General features: G+C 41.9%; 1 protein-coding gene across 2 annotated transcripts in view; it reads right to left on the bottom strand.

The window, feature by feature from the left end:
* RGS5 (regulator of G protein signaling 5) overlaps positions 1-17,161 on the bottom strand; it is a 48,535-nt gene that overhangs the window by 21,168 nt on the left and 10,206 nt on the right. For both annotated transcript variants that reach the window (XM_006734511.3, XM_031029414.2), the window contains exon 2: positions 1,617-1,727. In XM_006734511.3, the coding sequence (XP_006734574.1) occupies positions 1,617-1,727 (111 nt within the window). The remainder of the gene's footprint in view (positions 1-1,616; positions 1,728-17,161) is intronic.

Here is a 17,161-nt window from a genome sequence, read left to right as displayed (position 1 = left end):
GGATTTTTTTTTTTTCCCCCGAAACAATTCAAACTAACTCCTGGAAGAAGAAAGGAGATAGAAGACAAGAGAAGAAAATCATCCAATAAATATCAACCTCAGCTTTCCTTCCAAACTGCTACTGTCCGAATCCCTTTAAGCCAAATCGCTCAAGTGTCTGTGTGGAACATTAAAGCAGAGAATCAAAGCAGGAAATGTAGTACCCTATTTTTTAAAGTGAATTCCTACAGATCCATAACCACCACATTGTTTACTTCAAAATAGATTTTTTTGATCTGTTGCTGCTATGAAATGTGGTTCTTCTTCCCCACCAATGCCTGTTGCCTGCCACTCCCTGCTGAATTAGCTTCTTCTTTCTAAATGCACCAAACTCAATTATGCCTCACTTCCAGCTGGGGATCACTTTGAAGTAATAAGAGGAGAATGGAACTACCCACTTAGGTTGATGGAAAAAGATTTAAAAAGAAGAACCCGTCTTTTTATCTCCCAACGAATCCAGCTATATTAAGCTGAAGGTCATTTGGACCAAGAGAAGATTGGCCAGTTTATTCAGATGTCAAATTTAAAAAGAAATGGAGGTTAAAAGGGATTCCTGTGTTTTTACTGCCCTTCTGTCATCTCCTCAAAGCTTTCAGATAGCAGAGTGAAGGAATTCCAGTACATTTGGCTTTTCTTCTTCCCACTCTCCTTTCTTGATTTTCATGCCCATGAAAATGTTTGAAGGGGAAGATGGAGGGTGTCTGTGGGGGGTGGGGGGGGCAAGGACTGGCCGCGTAGCTGGGGGAACAGTGGGAAGCCGTGTGCGAGCTGGGGGGTGTGTTACCAAGTCACAGCAGAGTCTGTGCAAACGGGGAGGTGCACTCCCTGCCGGAACAGCTTGACTCTGTAGAATTATAGTTTCGCTCCATGCCTAAATTGATGGAAATACATGTGCGAAGGTAGGGGAGAAGGGAGAGAGAACTACAGAAGTCCAATCAGGAATACTAATTTATGGATTGGGGTTAAAAATGCTTCATATACATTAAATAGAGTTGGCCGGGCAAGAATTCATTCCTCTGTCAAGGAACAGTCTTCTGTTCCTCTGTTGGACCCTGAAGGAATCACATTTTGGAGAAGAACCTATTAGGCTTAAATTGTCTGCCTTGGTCTTACCATCTTCCTGAGGGAAATGTTTCCATTTCTATCCTCCTGCTGAGGAAGCAGCCTTGGCTCCTTCCTTAGCAGGTGAGCATCCACTGATCTTAAGTAACCGGGTCAGGAGCGGGTTACCTTACCCCTAGGCAGCAGGTGAATAGGTATTTTTTGTCATACTTCTGTGTGGTAAATAATTGAGGAGGAGCCTGGTGCCATTTTATGAGGTATGGTCTGTCTCTCAGACAAGGTCCCAAGGCAGGGCCTTCTCTTTATTTTTTAAGTAACCTGACGGTATTCCATATTATGCTCCAGACATAGGAGAGAAAAAAAATGCTCATTTACAAACCAAGTCTCTGAGGGATCTTATGATCTTCAATGAGTAATTGAGAGTGGAGAGCTCTCCAGATGAGGGATGGTGCTATACACTTCAGAAATAGCCATCCTCTGGAGGAAAATGAGTGGAATCCATACTCATGACTCACTTCTGGGTCTTGGCTGGTTTCTCCGGCTTCTCATTGTATGGAATGACAAAGTCGACTGCTGAGTCTGGCTTCTGGAGGAGAATTCCCAACTTGATCTTAATCTCCTTGGCCCTGAAAGAAAAGATGTAAGGCAGGATGGGAACACCATATGCGCGTACAGATCTGAAACACAGACTTCTTTCTGTGTCAAAGAAACAAAAATGAACAAAACTCCATTTTTACTGTTGGGGCAGGAAGAATACTAATGTAGAAATGGGGACCCATGAGTTCTAATAATGAACATTTATCAAGCTCTTTTTATGTCCCTGGTTAATACGCATTATCTCATTTCATCTTAATTACTGTTTTGCATGTATTCTTTCACTTTATATATGACAGATACAGTAGTACTATTCCCACTTTACAGATGAAGACCCTGAAAGTCAGAGTGTTTAAATAACTTACTTAAGACAACCCAGCAAGTCTGTGGTGGAGGTGGGACTGGAGCCCACACCGTCTGACTCCAGAGTTCACAAGTGAGCTACTCACTGCGTTGCCTACCTGTCTTCTGTGAGCTTTGGTCCCAGATCTGCCTTTAATTAGATGTAGACTATTCAAAAAAAACCATCATTTTTTACCACTAGGCCTCAGTTCCCTCATCTATAAAGTGACAGAGTTAATCTAGATGTTTTCTTCAGCTCTCTCTAGCTATAAAATTAAAGTATTGTGCCTGAAGATGTATTCCTTATAATGGAATAGATGGATTTGATTTTTTTTTTCCAACTGCTTACCCATTCTTCCTTAATGGCTACTGAGGTATTTCCTATGCAGTAAGCCATCAGGAGATGAGTATCCATTGCCAACGGACCGACGATAGCAGCATTATATCACTGCTTTCTACCCTCAACATTTTAGCGAGTAGATGTCATCAGAATTCTGCACCTTCCTCTACCAAAGGATGCAACTGTTTTCATACCTCATTTCAAAACTAACCGTCTAAGTTATCCATTACTTCATGGCGAGTCTGAACTCAAAAGAACACCAGGCAAATCTTAAGCATTAATCCATAAGGCGAGCCATTGTATATGGAGAGACCCAAAAAGCTGCTTTTTCACTATTTCCTCAGTACTTTACAGAAGCTCTTCAGATAGGATTTATCATATTGCACCATGGTGGTTGATTCACGTCTGTTTTCCAAGCTGGGTATGAGGGCCCTGTGAAGGCGGGCATCGAGTCCTAAATACCTTTACATCCTGTGGCAGCCCAACCCATGGTGACGCTGTCAACACTCACAAACATTCCCCAGAGTCAACTAAAAATACCTTGAGTTTGTTCCTCACACATCTTCTAACATTTATCTCCCAGTCCATGCTAATGTGAACCCAAATCTTCAAGAGTTATGATGGGATTCATCTTGTGGCCAGATAGGGCTTTGCTGTTATAAATAGACTTTTCCCCATCCATTCACATGGAAACAGTGATGAGACAATTTAAGTAAATAAAACGTGTGAGATTAACAATCATGGATATCAGAGAGGAAAAGTTAAGGAAATGGACTGTATAGCTTACCCCCAAAACCTATAAATATTGAGTTGTATCATAGTTTCTTTTAGTATCATAAATATGATTTTCAAACTATGATCTAGATTGTCACTTCGACAATGTCTTTTCCTTTCCATTTCTTTCTGTGCCCATTCTTTCCCTAGGACCCTCTCTCTGGTTGAAGCCAGGCTGGACCCCACACCCCAGCAGATCAAGCTCACCCAAGCACGGCCCTTTGCTTGAAACTGGGCAAGTTCCGCGGGGGAGCTTATGTAACACATGAGAATAAGAATAAGTGTCATTTTGATTCCAAGCTCGGCAGGTTGCTTAAATTAACTAATGTTTGGATTTTTTGCCTAGAAAACGGGACTGATAAAATAGTACATCCTCTTTTTCGTGATGATTAAATATGCTAATGCATATGAATCACTTAGCAGAGCATTTGGCATATAATACTGCTTCTTCAAAGTTAGTTCTAAGTGCATAATCATTTTTCCAACTGAGCTCAACCCGTGTTCCCTAGCTTCAAGTACCAAATTAAAACATCCAAAAAGATTCCCATAGGTTACTAAGAATTACTACACCCACCACCTGCCATATTCTAGCTCTGGAGACAAGAATCACCAATTTCATATTTATCTGGAATAGAAGGAAAACATTATGAGAGTAGGGAAAAGGGGGGTTGGGGGAATGCATGCAATATTTGTGGCTACCGTCTGCTGGCTAGCGTCCAGGAGGATGGCCAGAAACACCAGGTCCATCTCTGCAGTCAGGTCATAATAGCCCACCCAGCTCTTGAAGACCTTCATCCATAACACTCTCCTGCTGGCCGTGGGTGCCCCTCACTCGCTGCCCTTAAGGTTAGTGCTGCATGCAGCAACTGTTTTCAGCCTCAACCTTGACTCAGTAGTTCACTCACCAATGTTTAGATAAGGATTATCTATGGAATGTGTCTCAGATGCTTGGTTTTTTGTTTGGTTGGTTCTTTAAGTTTTTGGTGTTTTTTTTTTTTTTTCTTTCAACTTGTTTCTTTTCTTTTTTTTTTTCCTCCTTATATCTTTAGCTCCATTTGAGCTATTTGCTTTTGTAAAAGGCAGAGAGATATTTGTATATGATTGCCTGGTGAAAGAATAGGGTGGACATGAAGGGGTAATTAGAATGAAGGAGTGGAGTGTTTTTAAATTTCATTTATCCGTGACTCCTTGATCGTGCTTCCTGTGTCAGCAGCAGGCAGTAAACAGACAAACACAACGTTTGGTCCTTGCCTTCAAGGTACTGATAACCCACTGGGGCCTCAAACTTGTAAGCGATCACAAGCAGCTGTTCAAGGGGAGGATGTCTGGAGAGCGCAGAGCTCTGGCCCACAAGGGCAAGTCAGGGGGGCTTCTCACAGGAGGTACAGCAGGGGCCGGGTGGACAAGAAAAGGACAGACCTTCCAGGCAAAAAGAGGGGAATGTGCCTATTGTTCAAAAGGATGTGGAAGTGGCTCTATATTGCTTGAGTGTAAAGTGTGATCAGGGAGAGCAGAAAGCCATGTTCGATGATGTGGGCTCATTTTGCCTACCCTTCCTGATGAATGGAAGGATGACAGAGGAGCCTCCATACAGCACTCAGCCTAGGGCAATTTTGGTAGGAAAACAACAAAAAAAAAGGGGCAAAATGACTGAAAAGTGCCTTCAAAGACGGTGTCTGTGTAAACAGGTGGCATCCTTTCTTACAAACTCAGTATGTTTCAAGTTTTTCTTTTGTTAACTCTTTCAGGATGTATCTTCCCCTGAAAACACTGTATCAATGGTGGTTAAATTGTTAAGACATCGGGGCGCCTGGGTGGCTCAGTCGTTAAGCGTCTGCCTTCGGCTCAGGTCATGGTCCCAGGGTCCTGGGATCGAGTCCCACATCGGGGTCCCTGCTAGGCAGGAAGCCTGCTTCTCCCTCTCCCACTCCCCCTGCTTGTGTTCCTGCTCTCGCTGTGTCTCTCTCTGTCAAATAAATAAATAAAATCTTAAAAAAAAAAAAATGGTTAAGACATCCCACAAAAGCTTTTTAAAACCAGAATGAACCAGAACCCACTAAGGTTTCATCAGTATCACTGCTTAAATAAGTTTTTCATGGGATGACCTAGAAATCAATGGCCATTTATAACATTGCCTATAGAAAATTATATTCCATTTCCTCAGGGTAGACAAACATACCAGTATATCAGATTACTCTTTTTCTCATACTTGCCCTGGGGATATAAAGGAGAAAGGAAATTCAGGGCTTTGTTAAAACTTCCTTTAATGGCTTCAACTCCTGGCTTTGTATATGTTCAAATATCAGACATTAAAGAGAGTCTATAAGGCAGAAGTCCATTTGGTTTAATTAGGAGTTTACAGGAATACAGAGAATGAATAATATGATCGCATCTCTTCTTCTAAAACACTAAAAGTTTACAGGCTGAAGAGTTGTCAGATGCTAGAGTTGAAACCACTTGAAACCTTTTATTCTTTTTGCAAGGATAAACAGTGTTACGACATTTGTTTTTCTCCTCAGGAGTTCCCGGAACAAGGGGGAAACATCCCCCCTTGCCTTCTCCTCCCCACCCCTCCCTACACACACACACACACGGGAACAAAATAAATCAAGTGGAAAAATCAAACAAAATGAAAGCTCAAACCTATCATTTTATTTTCCCCCTTAAAAATCAACGTGGATGTATCTGACATGAATTTAATGTCAAAACAACCCGGTCCAGAGAAGAAAACTTTCTGACACGTTGATGATTTCAACTCCGTCTCGGGCTCTGTTTGACCATACACGAGGCATTTTTCCTGGCTACATTACATTAAGGCTGGTGAACAAGAAACAATTTGTATCTCCTCCCATCCCATCCCCATCTTGGCATCCTTTGGTTTACAAAGAAAACCTTGTTTTGAAATAAAATCAATTGAAATGCCTGGGTGAAGTTTTAATTAAAGGCTCAGAGGAAGATAATTCCTTCTGTAGATGACTCACATTAGTGATTTCAAACTGGAAAGGGTTTGAGTAATTCTGGGGCTTGCAGTTTTAAATCTGTGCCTTCTGTGGGTATACTGGCCAGGAAATCAAATTTCAAAAGGCCCCGGGGCCACCTGGGTCCTTCCTTCTAATGGGTGAACCTGAATCCAAGTTATTACCTTAACGTGCACAAGTATGAGAAACAGTACAAGCAATCAATCAAAACAGAAATGTAGCTGAATTTTTAAAAATACAATTCTATTCAAGTAGAATATCGGATAGTCGGCTATATATAAAGTCCTGTGCTAGGTGCTTCAAGGGTTATAGATTGTTCCTTGCCTCGGAGACATTTGGAACAGCAGAATATAGGACACGTACATGCAACCTATATGCTAGGTATTTTTCTAGTCATTGACCACAGTGGATGGGATATAACAATTGCAGGATATAGGTCCTAACCTCAAGGAGCTCACGTGTGTGCCGATGTGATAACAGGCAGGCAGTGCAATGGGAGACACAGTTCCGACAGCTGCCTCTATGATATTCACAGAGTCCTCTGTATTTTTCTTTCATGGTCCTTACCAATCTGCACATTTTTCTCTGTGTATTTATTTGGGTCTTGTCTCTCTCTCCCATTAGAGTGGCAGGTCTCCAACAATATCTGTTTTGTTCACAATTCCAGTCTCAGCACATAGCTCAGGGCCTGGCACTTACGAGGTGCTCAAAAAAGATCTGCTATGTAAATCGACGGATCAAAAAAACGAGTGAGTGAATTGAATTTCTAGCTAAGTGTAAAACTACATTTTGGGTTAAGTGAAATACTGGGGTGTGGCACAGAAGAAGTCATTGAGAACTGGGCTGTTTTTAATTTGGTTCACTGGGTGGGAGAGGTAAAAATCCACTGAATGACTACGAGGACTCTAAAGAAACTGAATTTAATTGTTATCCATTAAAGAGGTGGAGAGGCAAGTAAGGCTCAAACTGAGCATGCTCATTCAGTTCCTCACGTCAGACCGGGCAATACTCTGATGGGAAGGGGCGGGGAGGGCAATGACAACCACTAACAGTCTGATCAGAAGCTATCGTGAGACCATAATTTATCAGGACTTTAACAGAAGTAGCCAAGAGGCGTAGACCAGTCCTGTGGTTGGAAGACTGTTGGTCATCACGGGCAGGTTTCATTCTAGACTCCAGACATATCTTGGGAACAGTCAAGAGGAGACAAGATAGAGGACCTTTGGGAAGTATAGAACCGGGATTTTATATTTCCAAAAGAGGTGTCGCAACCAGTTGCGTCTCAAGGACAATCCAGTTTAAAGTCAATTCAGCTTTAATCTGTGTCGCAGATGCCCCCTGCTGGTCATGGGAAAGTGTGCGCGTCAGCGGAGAATTAACCTAGAGAGTAGACCTGTGTGTTCCAGGCTGCTGCCTTCTGAAGAAATATCACAAGACAAAAAAGGACATGCCCTTTCTTGGATCCTAAAAGTGTAATAAATACCCAGAAAAGATAAACAACAGTTTCTAAAACACTTGTTAGCAACCAGTCTCCACGGCTGGAGAGTACTGCATCCACCAGAGTCCCCTGATCTGAGACACAAAGGAAAAAATTAGCTCCTCTGAGTTCCTGTGGTCAAGGTGTGAATCCTGTAGACAGAAGCCAAGCCGAGGCTGATAGAGAAAAGGGAGCCCAGAGGGTGTGTGTTCACCGGGCAGGACCCATCTGGAAAGATTCATTTGGTGGAAGACTGGAAAAGCCTTCTTGTTGGCGGCTCTTTTAGAGCTAGAGATGAATGGAGTTTGTTACTCATTGAGGGCTCATGAGAGGCAGGGGTTAGTGAGTGACCTTGAAAACCCTTAGCAGAATATAAAGAAATAGCAGTGGACAATCAGGTCAGTTCAGGAACTAAAATTCTCAACTCCCCAGGATCCTCGGAAAATGGCCTCTTAAAATCAAGATCAATTCTCAAGTGTAGGGAGAAAGCTGTGCTGGGTCCTGATGGTAGAGAGAGAATGTTATCAGTTTGGCATCTACCTTTTTCCTGAATTAACCTACTTCAATATGAACTATAGACAATTCACTCATCACTTATGTTCAAGCTCCTACCTTGACTACCCCAGATTAACTTGTTACCTTCAGGTCCCTCAAGGCAACCCACAGTAAAAACTACGGAGTTGACCAGGGCATTCATTTAAATAAACTGACTTTATTTCCTAGGATCTTAGTAGAGATAGAAAAGACTGGCCTCAGTAGAGTTCTCCTTTTGCTCACTTATTTATTCAATAAATTATTAAATGCTTGTCATGTGCCATACTCTATTATAGGTTTTGAAATCCCCAGTGGAACAAAAAACCAAGATCCTCTCATGGAGTTTATATTTTAGTTGAATAAGACAAACACAAAACAAGGAACCAAAACAATGAAATGAAAAATGTCAGCTTGTTGTAATCACTGCAGTGTGACCTTATGTATGTAGGAATTAGCTTCAGCCACATGCCCTAATAAGGAATTCACATTGCACTGGTGGTCAGCAAGCTTTTTAGAAAGATCATGCTCCAGAGGTGATTGCTGTAGGTGTCTCAGCTGTCCTTATTGATTGGGATCAATGTCAGATGCTTTGCCAGTTAGCAGAATATGTTAGAAATGAGTGTTTACATGTAGGTTTGTTCATTAGATAATGGGCTCTCTCCAGTCACGATAATGATGTTCAAGTCATGTGGACTGGTGGCTTGTTGTGGAAACCCCCACTTGTTTCATAGAAAGGTTATACAAAGGTAATTATCTCTTCATCCTTGGAGATGGAACCTGTAGCTTGATCCCTAAAACAGTCCTACATTCAAGCCTTGATTCTGAGATTCCTTGTTGCCTGATACCACCTACAAGGGTATCAGAATCCTACCTCAGGATATTATTGTCTGACTGAATCTTTCCTACAAGTTGTGGTCAGAGCACAAAGAATGAGGACTTTACTGAGATTAGAGGACGAGTTGTATAAAATATTTTGCACCAGCTTTTGATACTTATTTGCCCAAATAAGTACAGGCCAATTGGGTTTCACTATACGTACGGTGGTCCTGCTTACATAAGCCAGTACCAAAGTTGTGGAGAAAGAAGCAACCAGCATCTATACCTAGCCATTAACAGCTACATTTATCTACCAAAAAGAACTGGATAGTTGTATATGAATAAATTGACTTAGGTTAGTTTTCAACAGCCACTTATAATCTGTGTGACCTTATACAAGTTATATAATATCTCTTGGCCTTGATTCCATCATCTGTTAAAAAGAATAACGTTAGTGCCTTCGACAAAAAAATTTCTGTGAGGAGTGCGTGAGATAAAGTATGTAAAAATTAGCACATTGCCTGGAACGTAAATGGCATGCAATATACGGTGGTGGTCATCAACATCATCACCACAATTACCATCATCACCACCAGCATGACCATAATCATCCTCATCACCACCATCATCATCCTCATCACCACCATCATCATCATCATCACCACCATCGTCACCACCAGCATCACCATAATCATCCTCATCACCACCATCATCATCCTCATCACCACCATCATCATCATCATCACCACCATCGTCACCACCAGCATGACCATAATCATCCTCATCACCACCATCATCATCCTCATCACCACCATCATCATCATCATCACCACCATCATCACCACCAGCATCACCATAATCATCCTCATCACCACCATCATCATCCTCATCACCACCATCATCATCCTCATCACCACCATCATCATCCTCATCACCATCATCATCATCACTGTCATCACCATGGTCTTCATTACCCACCTATGAAACTTCATCTTATACTACCTAGCATTACAGTTTGTAGTAGTTTCCTTTAACCTTGGGGATATTCGTATTTGATCACATTAAGCTCATTTTCTTTTGGTTGGATGAATGAACTCCATGCTGTGAAAGGTGAAATGAAAAGGAGTTACTTACGTCCATGGATTTTAAAATGGAGCCAGGAAGCCATTAAAGAATTGGGCCTTACACACATTCTCATGGGACAAAATCATGAACCTTCAACTGGGCCAAACTGCAAATATTCCAAGGACTCAGCCTGAACACCTGCGACTTGCTACAGTAAGAGCTTTTGCTTCGTGATAGCCTTAGCAACCAATTATGTTCAACCAAGATTTGTTTCCTGCCACCAACACCAATAGAAATTCTTTGTAAACAACATATACAAACATTTCCTTTTGTCTTTAAAAACCCCTGACTTTTGTTCCCTGGTGGGGAGGGGCTGGGGTGGAAACAATGCAATTTGAGTTGCTACCTGAACCTGTATTTTCTGAGTGGCAATTTTGAGACCCCAAATAAAAACTTTTGTTTTATTTTAGCTCTGCCTCTTTTCTCTGTTGACAATGCCTTCAACATTACTTTCTTGGTGAAATGACAAAGATATAAAAGTGAGGGAATGAGGAAAAGTCAGAAGCAATTCCTGGTGACCCTACTCTGGGGAAGACAGGAGGAAAGCTAGGTGTGAAAAGCCAGAAAGGTCTTAGCAGTAGTGACCAAAAACAAAAGTGAAGGATTGGCTCGCCTATGGGTGGTGTGGAAAGGTCCATCTTGTGGCACCCTGTTTGCTCCCTATTGGTCAAAAGCAGACTGGATATGGGCAGGTTGATAGAGCCCAGTCCTAGTTGATGATGCATCCTCTTCCTCAGTCATCTGGGGGAGAAATACTCTGTCTCCCCAGATCCCTGGGATATCCAAGTGTGGAAAACCATGTGAGGTCACTGGCCTTTCATTTCAATCACACAATCCCTGCATCTAGGTGCAAGCTCTCCACCTGGTCAAGAGATCATGATGTGGGAAACAGAGGCAGAAGAAAAATTATTAAATTTCCTTACTACCCCACAGCCCCTTGATAAGTCCTTGAAACAGGCAGAGTGACATTTCTCTAGGAACTCAGCTGCCTTGATGGTAATACTTTGCTAAGGGCAAAGGGTGATCTTAGGTCCAACCCTCAGGATCCTGTGGGTCTACTTTAACATAAGAAAATTCCTTTGGAAACTTCCTTTATCTCTACCCCCCCACACAAGGTACATGTTGGCAATCATCCCCCAAACAAATGGCCCACTGATACACATCTGAGAATCTCATGATTGAGTTTTTACTAAACAGTAATATATGACCTTTTCCCAACAATAGCTAGCCTCCTCAGGATTCTGGAAACCTTGCTTCCAAAATACCTGGGAGGCTTCCACTGTCCCTAACCCCCTCCTAACTTGAAAGTATGTAATGCACCACTCCTCATGACCCCAGTGCAGTCCTTTCTACCCAGGGGTCCTGTCTCTGTGCTCCAATAAAATCACCTTTTTGCACCAAAGACATCTCAAGAATTCTTTCTTGGCTGTTGGCTTTGAACCCTAATGTCCTTCCTACATCAGTCACTCCTCTTCACAGCAAACAGGCAGAAAGCGGGTGATCTGCAGCAACTCTTAAAGGTAACAATATGTTTATGGAAACAATACCTTGCATACAATATTAATTTGTTGAGGTGTTAATTCATGTTTTCCTCTTCATAGAGTTTTTCCTCTTACTTTCAAGAATCTATATTCCCTGAATTGCAATTCTGAGACACGTGAGGTAACTAGGCCTTTGTTCTTTCTTACCTCTGAGGGAGCTGTGTGGTGAGGCTGAAAGCAGATGTTAATTGAAGGTAGTGTTCCATGTCTGGCCCTTGTTTTCCAAGACCCTAAACTCACTGGGGAGATACACTGGCTTGTTCCCAAAAAAGAAGACCGCTTTTCATGAGTGGTGAAGGAAGAAGCAGGAAAACAGAGAGGGACAAGAAAGCATTCCCGAGACAAAGTCAGAGGACTACAGTTCAGTGTTCTACAATTCACCAAACTGCCATCCTCATCTACCACATACTTTTGCAGGACTCCAGGGAGGTGGTAGGACCACAGAGGGGAAAAGATAGAAGGTGCCCATGAGACCCGACCTTTAGTACCAGAGCTTCCAGCTTCACCCAAAATGATCTCCAGACCCAAGCAAGGGGCTGAGGAGTGGCTTCAGGGCACGGTGAAGCTTCAAACAAGAAACATAAATAATGATGCATCCATTTAAATTATTCAAAACCAGTCACCTATACGTGTGAAAAAGCATCCCCCACACAAATACAAGATTGCTTAAATTAAAACAGTAATGTTTAGGAGAACTCAGTCACCATATGGTGATGAAATCATGGGAATAGTGAACTATATGTGGCAAAATTTCCATTGCTGAAAAAAAGTCATCAAGAAAAGACAAGCAACCAGCTGTTTTGGATAACTTAAATCATATATAACCACCTGGATCTGTCCAGATGATCTCATATGACACTTTCCAGATCTCCATTATTACAGTGACAAATAACATGTTGAGTTGTGTTCAATCTCTTCCCTGCACTTGGTAAAGAAAATGCCCAACTCCCAACTGTGGCAAAATCCTGTCCCAGGTTATATAACTGGAAGAGTTTGTAAAGCAACTAGGCTGTTCCTAGAGGGACAATAAAGTGGAGTATTGGGCTCTTACCCATAAAATCAAATTAATACCAAAACTAAAAGGCAAGAGACGGAATAGCATAGTGGTTAAGGGCACAGATGTTGGAAGCAAACCATCCAGATTTATCTTACTACATATGTGACTTTTGGCAAGTTTTTAAACCTTACCTTAAAAGGGTTTTGTTAAGGTTTAAAAACCTCTCCTCAGTTTTCTAATCTGTAAAATGGAGACAATAACAGCACCTACCTCATAAAGTTCTTATGATGATAAAAGGAGTTACTACATAAGAAGCACTTATATTGATGATGATGATGATGATGATTTACTAAAAATCCTGCGCCAATGAAGGAAAACGTCTATTTTACTTCTGCTGGTCTCCCCATTATCCCCCAAGCACACAGTCTCCCTCTACTGCCGTCTGTATGGCAATTTAAAGCTGTTCTAATACTCTGGGCCCCAAACAAATCTCGCTCTTTTCCTGAAACCTGTGTAACTACTCCAGCCTAGATGGCTTTCTGTCTTCTCTAGTATAAAATCACAAAATAGAGTCACGCTCAAGCGATCATAGAAGGCTTTTAATTTGCCCTTCCCCTTACTTTAAAAGAGGAAAACCTGAGGTTTGTAGAAATTAAAAGGTTTTTACAAGATCTCACAAGATCTTATCCCAAGATTTCTTTTTTTTTTAAGATTTTATTTATTTGAGAGAAAGAGAATGAGAGAGAGAGCACATGAGAGGGGGGAGGGTCAGAGGGAGAAGCAGACTCCCCGCCGAGCAGGAAGCCCGATGTGGGACTCGATCCAGGGACTCCAGGATCATGACCTGAGCCGAAGGCAGTCGCTTAACCGACTGAGCCACCCAGGTGCCCTTATCCCAAGATTTCTAAGAAGTTACAGAGCAAGGGATAGAACACATTTTTTTCTGCAAAGTTGTGCACAGCACATTTTCATGCAATTACTCTCATCCCTCACGAGTGTACATCTAAGAGTTCCAGATGTATGTACTTCCGGTGAGATAGCAATCTTCTTGGGGATGAGTACCATATCTTACTTCCTTGGTCTCCCAGAGCATCTTGAAATTAACTCGGTACATTAAAGTTGCTTTAACTCCTAAGAGCACAGGTCCACACTGCTTGGGCTTACATTCCAACTCTTACTTACCAACTGGGTGACTTTGGGCAAGTTACTTAAATTCTGAGGCTCCATTTTTCTATGTAAAATGGTGATAATATAGTTTCTACCTCATACATATGTTCTGAGGCTAAATAAATTAATGCAGTGAAATGTTTAGAATAGCACTTGGAGCATAGTAAATATAAGTGTTACCTATTCTTATTATCGTTTAATTATATTTGCCCTACTATCTCTAGCACAGCATCTTGCACATGGGTGTTGGTTACTAAATGTTCATTGGATGAATAGAATAGAATAGAATAGAATAGAATAGAATAGAATAGAATAGAAGACTGGAATGGAATGAAATGGAATAGAATGGAATGAAATGGAACAGAACAGAATAGAATATGTTCAACAAGGATCTATTTGACTAACATGCAAGATCAGCTCCTTTCAGAAGGCCTCCACCTTGGAATAATGCAACTAATTCTGAGGGCCTAGAGAAGGTACATTGCTGGAGAACACTCCAATGGAGAGACACAGAAAGCCAATCTGGAGATATCTGTTGCCGCCTGGTACGGCTCAGAGCTACACTGTAATATCACCGCCTTTGTGCTGCTATTTAAAAATGAAAAAAAAAAAAAAGAGTATTGTTTTTCCCAGGCACTGGCTACTCCCTACCCATGGGTTCCTGTGGAAATGGAGATATTTCCCATGCTTTCATGGCCGGTCTCTGACACATTCATCACTCAGAGTAGGTTATTGGGGGTGATGAAAGAGGCCATGGGGGAACAAGACAGACAGGATAGAAGCAGATTATTTCCCTTTGACCTTCAATTCCCTGTTTCATTCAAAATATTGTTGGCAAGATTTTTGGACTTTTGGTAATTCAGTTTGGAAGCCAGATAATGAATAGTGGGAACATCAGCCTCAAGTTAAGGAGGACAGAAATTTATGGTTTATTTTGAGTTCCCAAAGTAGAGGGGTCAGAGGCATTCCCACGAGAGCCTCTCTGAACACTGGTGCAACCCATAGCCTTTGAACATCTCCATGTCATTCTGCTTTAAATTATAAAGAGGGACTTCACAGACCAAAAATTTCTAGTTGTACGTGGCCCCTACCTTATTTAACGTATTTTATGTATTACAAAAGAAGGACATAAAGTGGGCAATAGAGTATTGAAGAAGGAAGAAAGGAAAGAGGAGCAGAATAAAATTTGCTAGGACCTTACTCAATGGTAACATGTGCTACATCACTTAATAAAAACTATGGTTCCCAGGATGCAATGTGTCCCCTCACTGTGACTTTATGTAACAGGTCCAAATTCATTATCTCAAATAATCAGAAACAGTTGGTTAACATTTATCTTTGCCAACTGACTAAAAAGGTTTGTTGAGCAAAATAACGACCTCAGTGTGAGGAAGAAGAGGATTATTTCTTGTCTGAAGCACAGAATTTGATTTCATACCATTTCTTTTCTCCCTCCGCCAAAAGTAACAACCCCTTATTAGTCTCAAGATTTATATTTTCAAGAACTATCCAGTTACTGATTCACATGTTCATTTCCATGTTTATTCACTTACCAGACTTGAATAGAGGAACCCCTGTCTTTCAGGCCCTGTACTAGAATGTAGGCGAGTGTTTGACAAAATTAAGAAGAGATTGTTCCTTACCTCAAGTAGCTTTCATTTTACAAAGAAGATATGTCTACATAGTTTTATTGGAATGCAGCTATGATACGGTGGAATACACGCTAGATTTGAAATTAGCACTTTGGAACTCATGCACATCTAGTGTACTTCCTGACCTTGGGTCAGACATTTAAATTATCTGTGCTTCTGGGGCTCCTGGGTGGCTCAGTTGGTTAATCATCTGACTCTTGAATTCAGCTCAGGTCATGATCTCAGGGTCCTGGGATTGAGCCCCCCGTCTGGCTCTGTGCTCAGCATGGAGTCTGCTTAGGATTCTCTTTCTCCCTCTCCCTCTGCTCCTCCCCCTGCTTGTACACACACTCTCAAATAAATAAATAAAATCTTAAAAAAAATTATCTGTGCTTCTTCATTAGTAAAACAGGGATGTTAATAATATCTACCTTGCAGGGTTAGGGTAAGAATTAAATCAAGTACTGTCAAATACCCAACCCAAGTTGAATCTGAGGAAAGAAGGGAAAGAAGGGAAGAAGAAAGGGAAGAAGTGGTATGAACTAGAAGGAAGATGAAAAAGTTCTGTGAGTGAGAGCTCAGAGGATGGAGGGCTAGCTTCTCCCCAAGGGAGAAACAGAGAAAATCTCCCCAAGGGGTTGAAGCTTGGGGATGGATGAGCTGGCTGGAACCCTGAGTGACAAGGGAGGACAGGGAATTAGTTTGCACTCCCACGCAGGTGTTCGCTTCCTGCGTCTCTTCCAGCTCCCCAGGGATCCTTCCCAAAGTTTAATATAGAAGTCCACATCTTCCTAAGACTTCCAAAGAAGATTTCAAAGTTCATGAGTATGTTGCAGGGTCATAATCCTGGAAACTTCTCTCCAGCATATGCTTATAGTGTTCCTTCACTTTCCTCCTGGGGAGCAATGCAGTCCTCCTTGTGGCCCTCACACAGCAGGAACTAAAGAGGGGGGATGCCCTAAATTGTGTGGTTGCTGGGATAGGATGGGAGCTGCTAAGTTAGAGATCTGGGCTCAGGATACAAACAAAGTCTAGGAACCAAGCAGATGGTCACCCAGGTGCCACTAGAAAGATACAGAGCGGGAGTTGCTGGGCTGAGCACCCTCCTCTAGACAGAAGGCACAAGGGATCTGAGACAAATGCATGTGTAATTTTATGTCTTGCAAATGCAAGTCACAGCTGCCAGGAGACCATCAGATATAAAGCACAACAAAGGAAAAAAGACCTGAGGGCCAGAGAGGTGCTAGGGACATGCCACAGAACATAGATGGGAAGAATGACATCTTCTAAATGGTATAAAGGATCTTGTTAAACCGTTGAGACATGGCCTGCCCCTGAGAAATGTTCACTCAGGATGACAGAAGAACAATCTACAAGGCATCGAAACGGGCACAGACAAGAAGGGGAGCTGGGAGGAGGACTTGTCTCATTTGATTTTGGGTGCTTTGCAGTTCCCTGTTCTAGCCCCAATCCGAGATTTGACTGCCAAGTTTTCCTCAACTGAAGATGGTTAAGAAAAGTCATGCACGAAGAGAAGTCACGCATATCCAGCTAACTAACTGGTTTACTCAGTACATCTAGTGCATAACCTTATTTAGTGCACATAACTATCCTGTGAAGGAAGTATAAATATCACCCCCACCTTGCAGATGCGAAAACTGAGTTACAGAGCAGTTTGGGGATTTGCCCAAAATCATCTGATAAATGACAATGGTAGGAGTCAAACTCAATCTCATTTCAGCCC

The sequence above is a fragment of the Leptonychotes weddellii genome, chromosome 6, assembly GCF_054177405.1.
Source record: "Leptonychotes weddellii isolate Sample4059 chromosome 6, ASM5417740v2, whole genome shotgun sequence".
Classification (NCBI taxonomy): domain Eukaryota; kingdom Metazoa; phylum Chordata; class Mammalia; order Carnivora; family Phocidae; genus Leptonychotes; species Leptonychotes weddellii.
The sequence above is the reverse complement of the archived record's forward strand: the minus strand, read 5'-3'. Positions and strand labels throughout refer to the sequence as shown.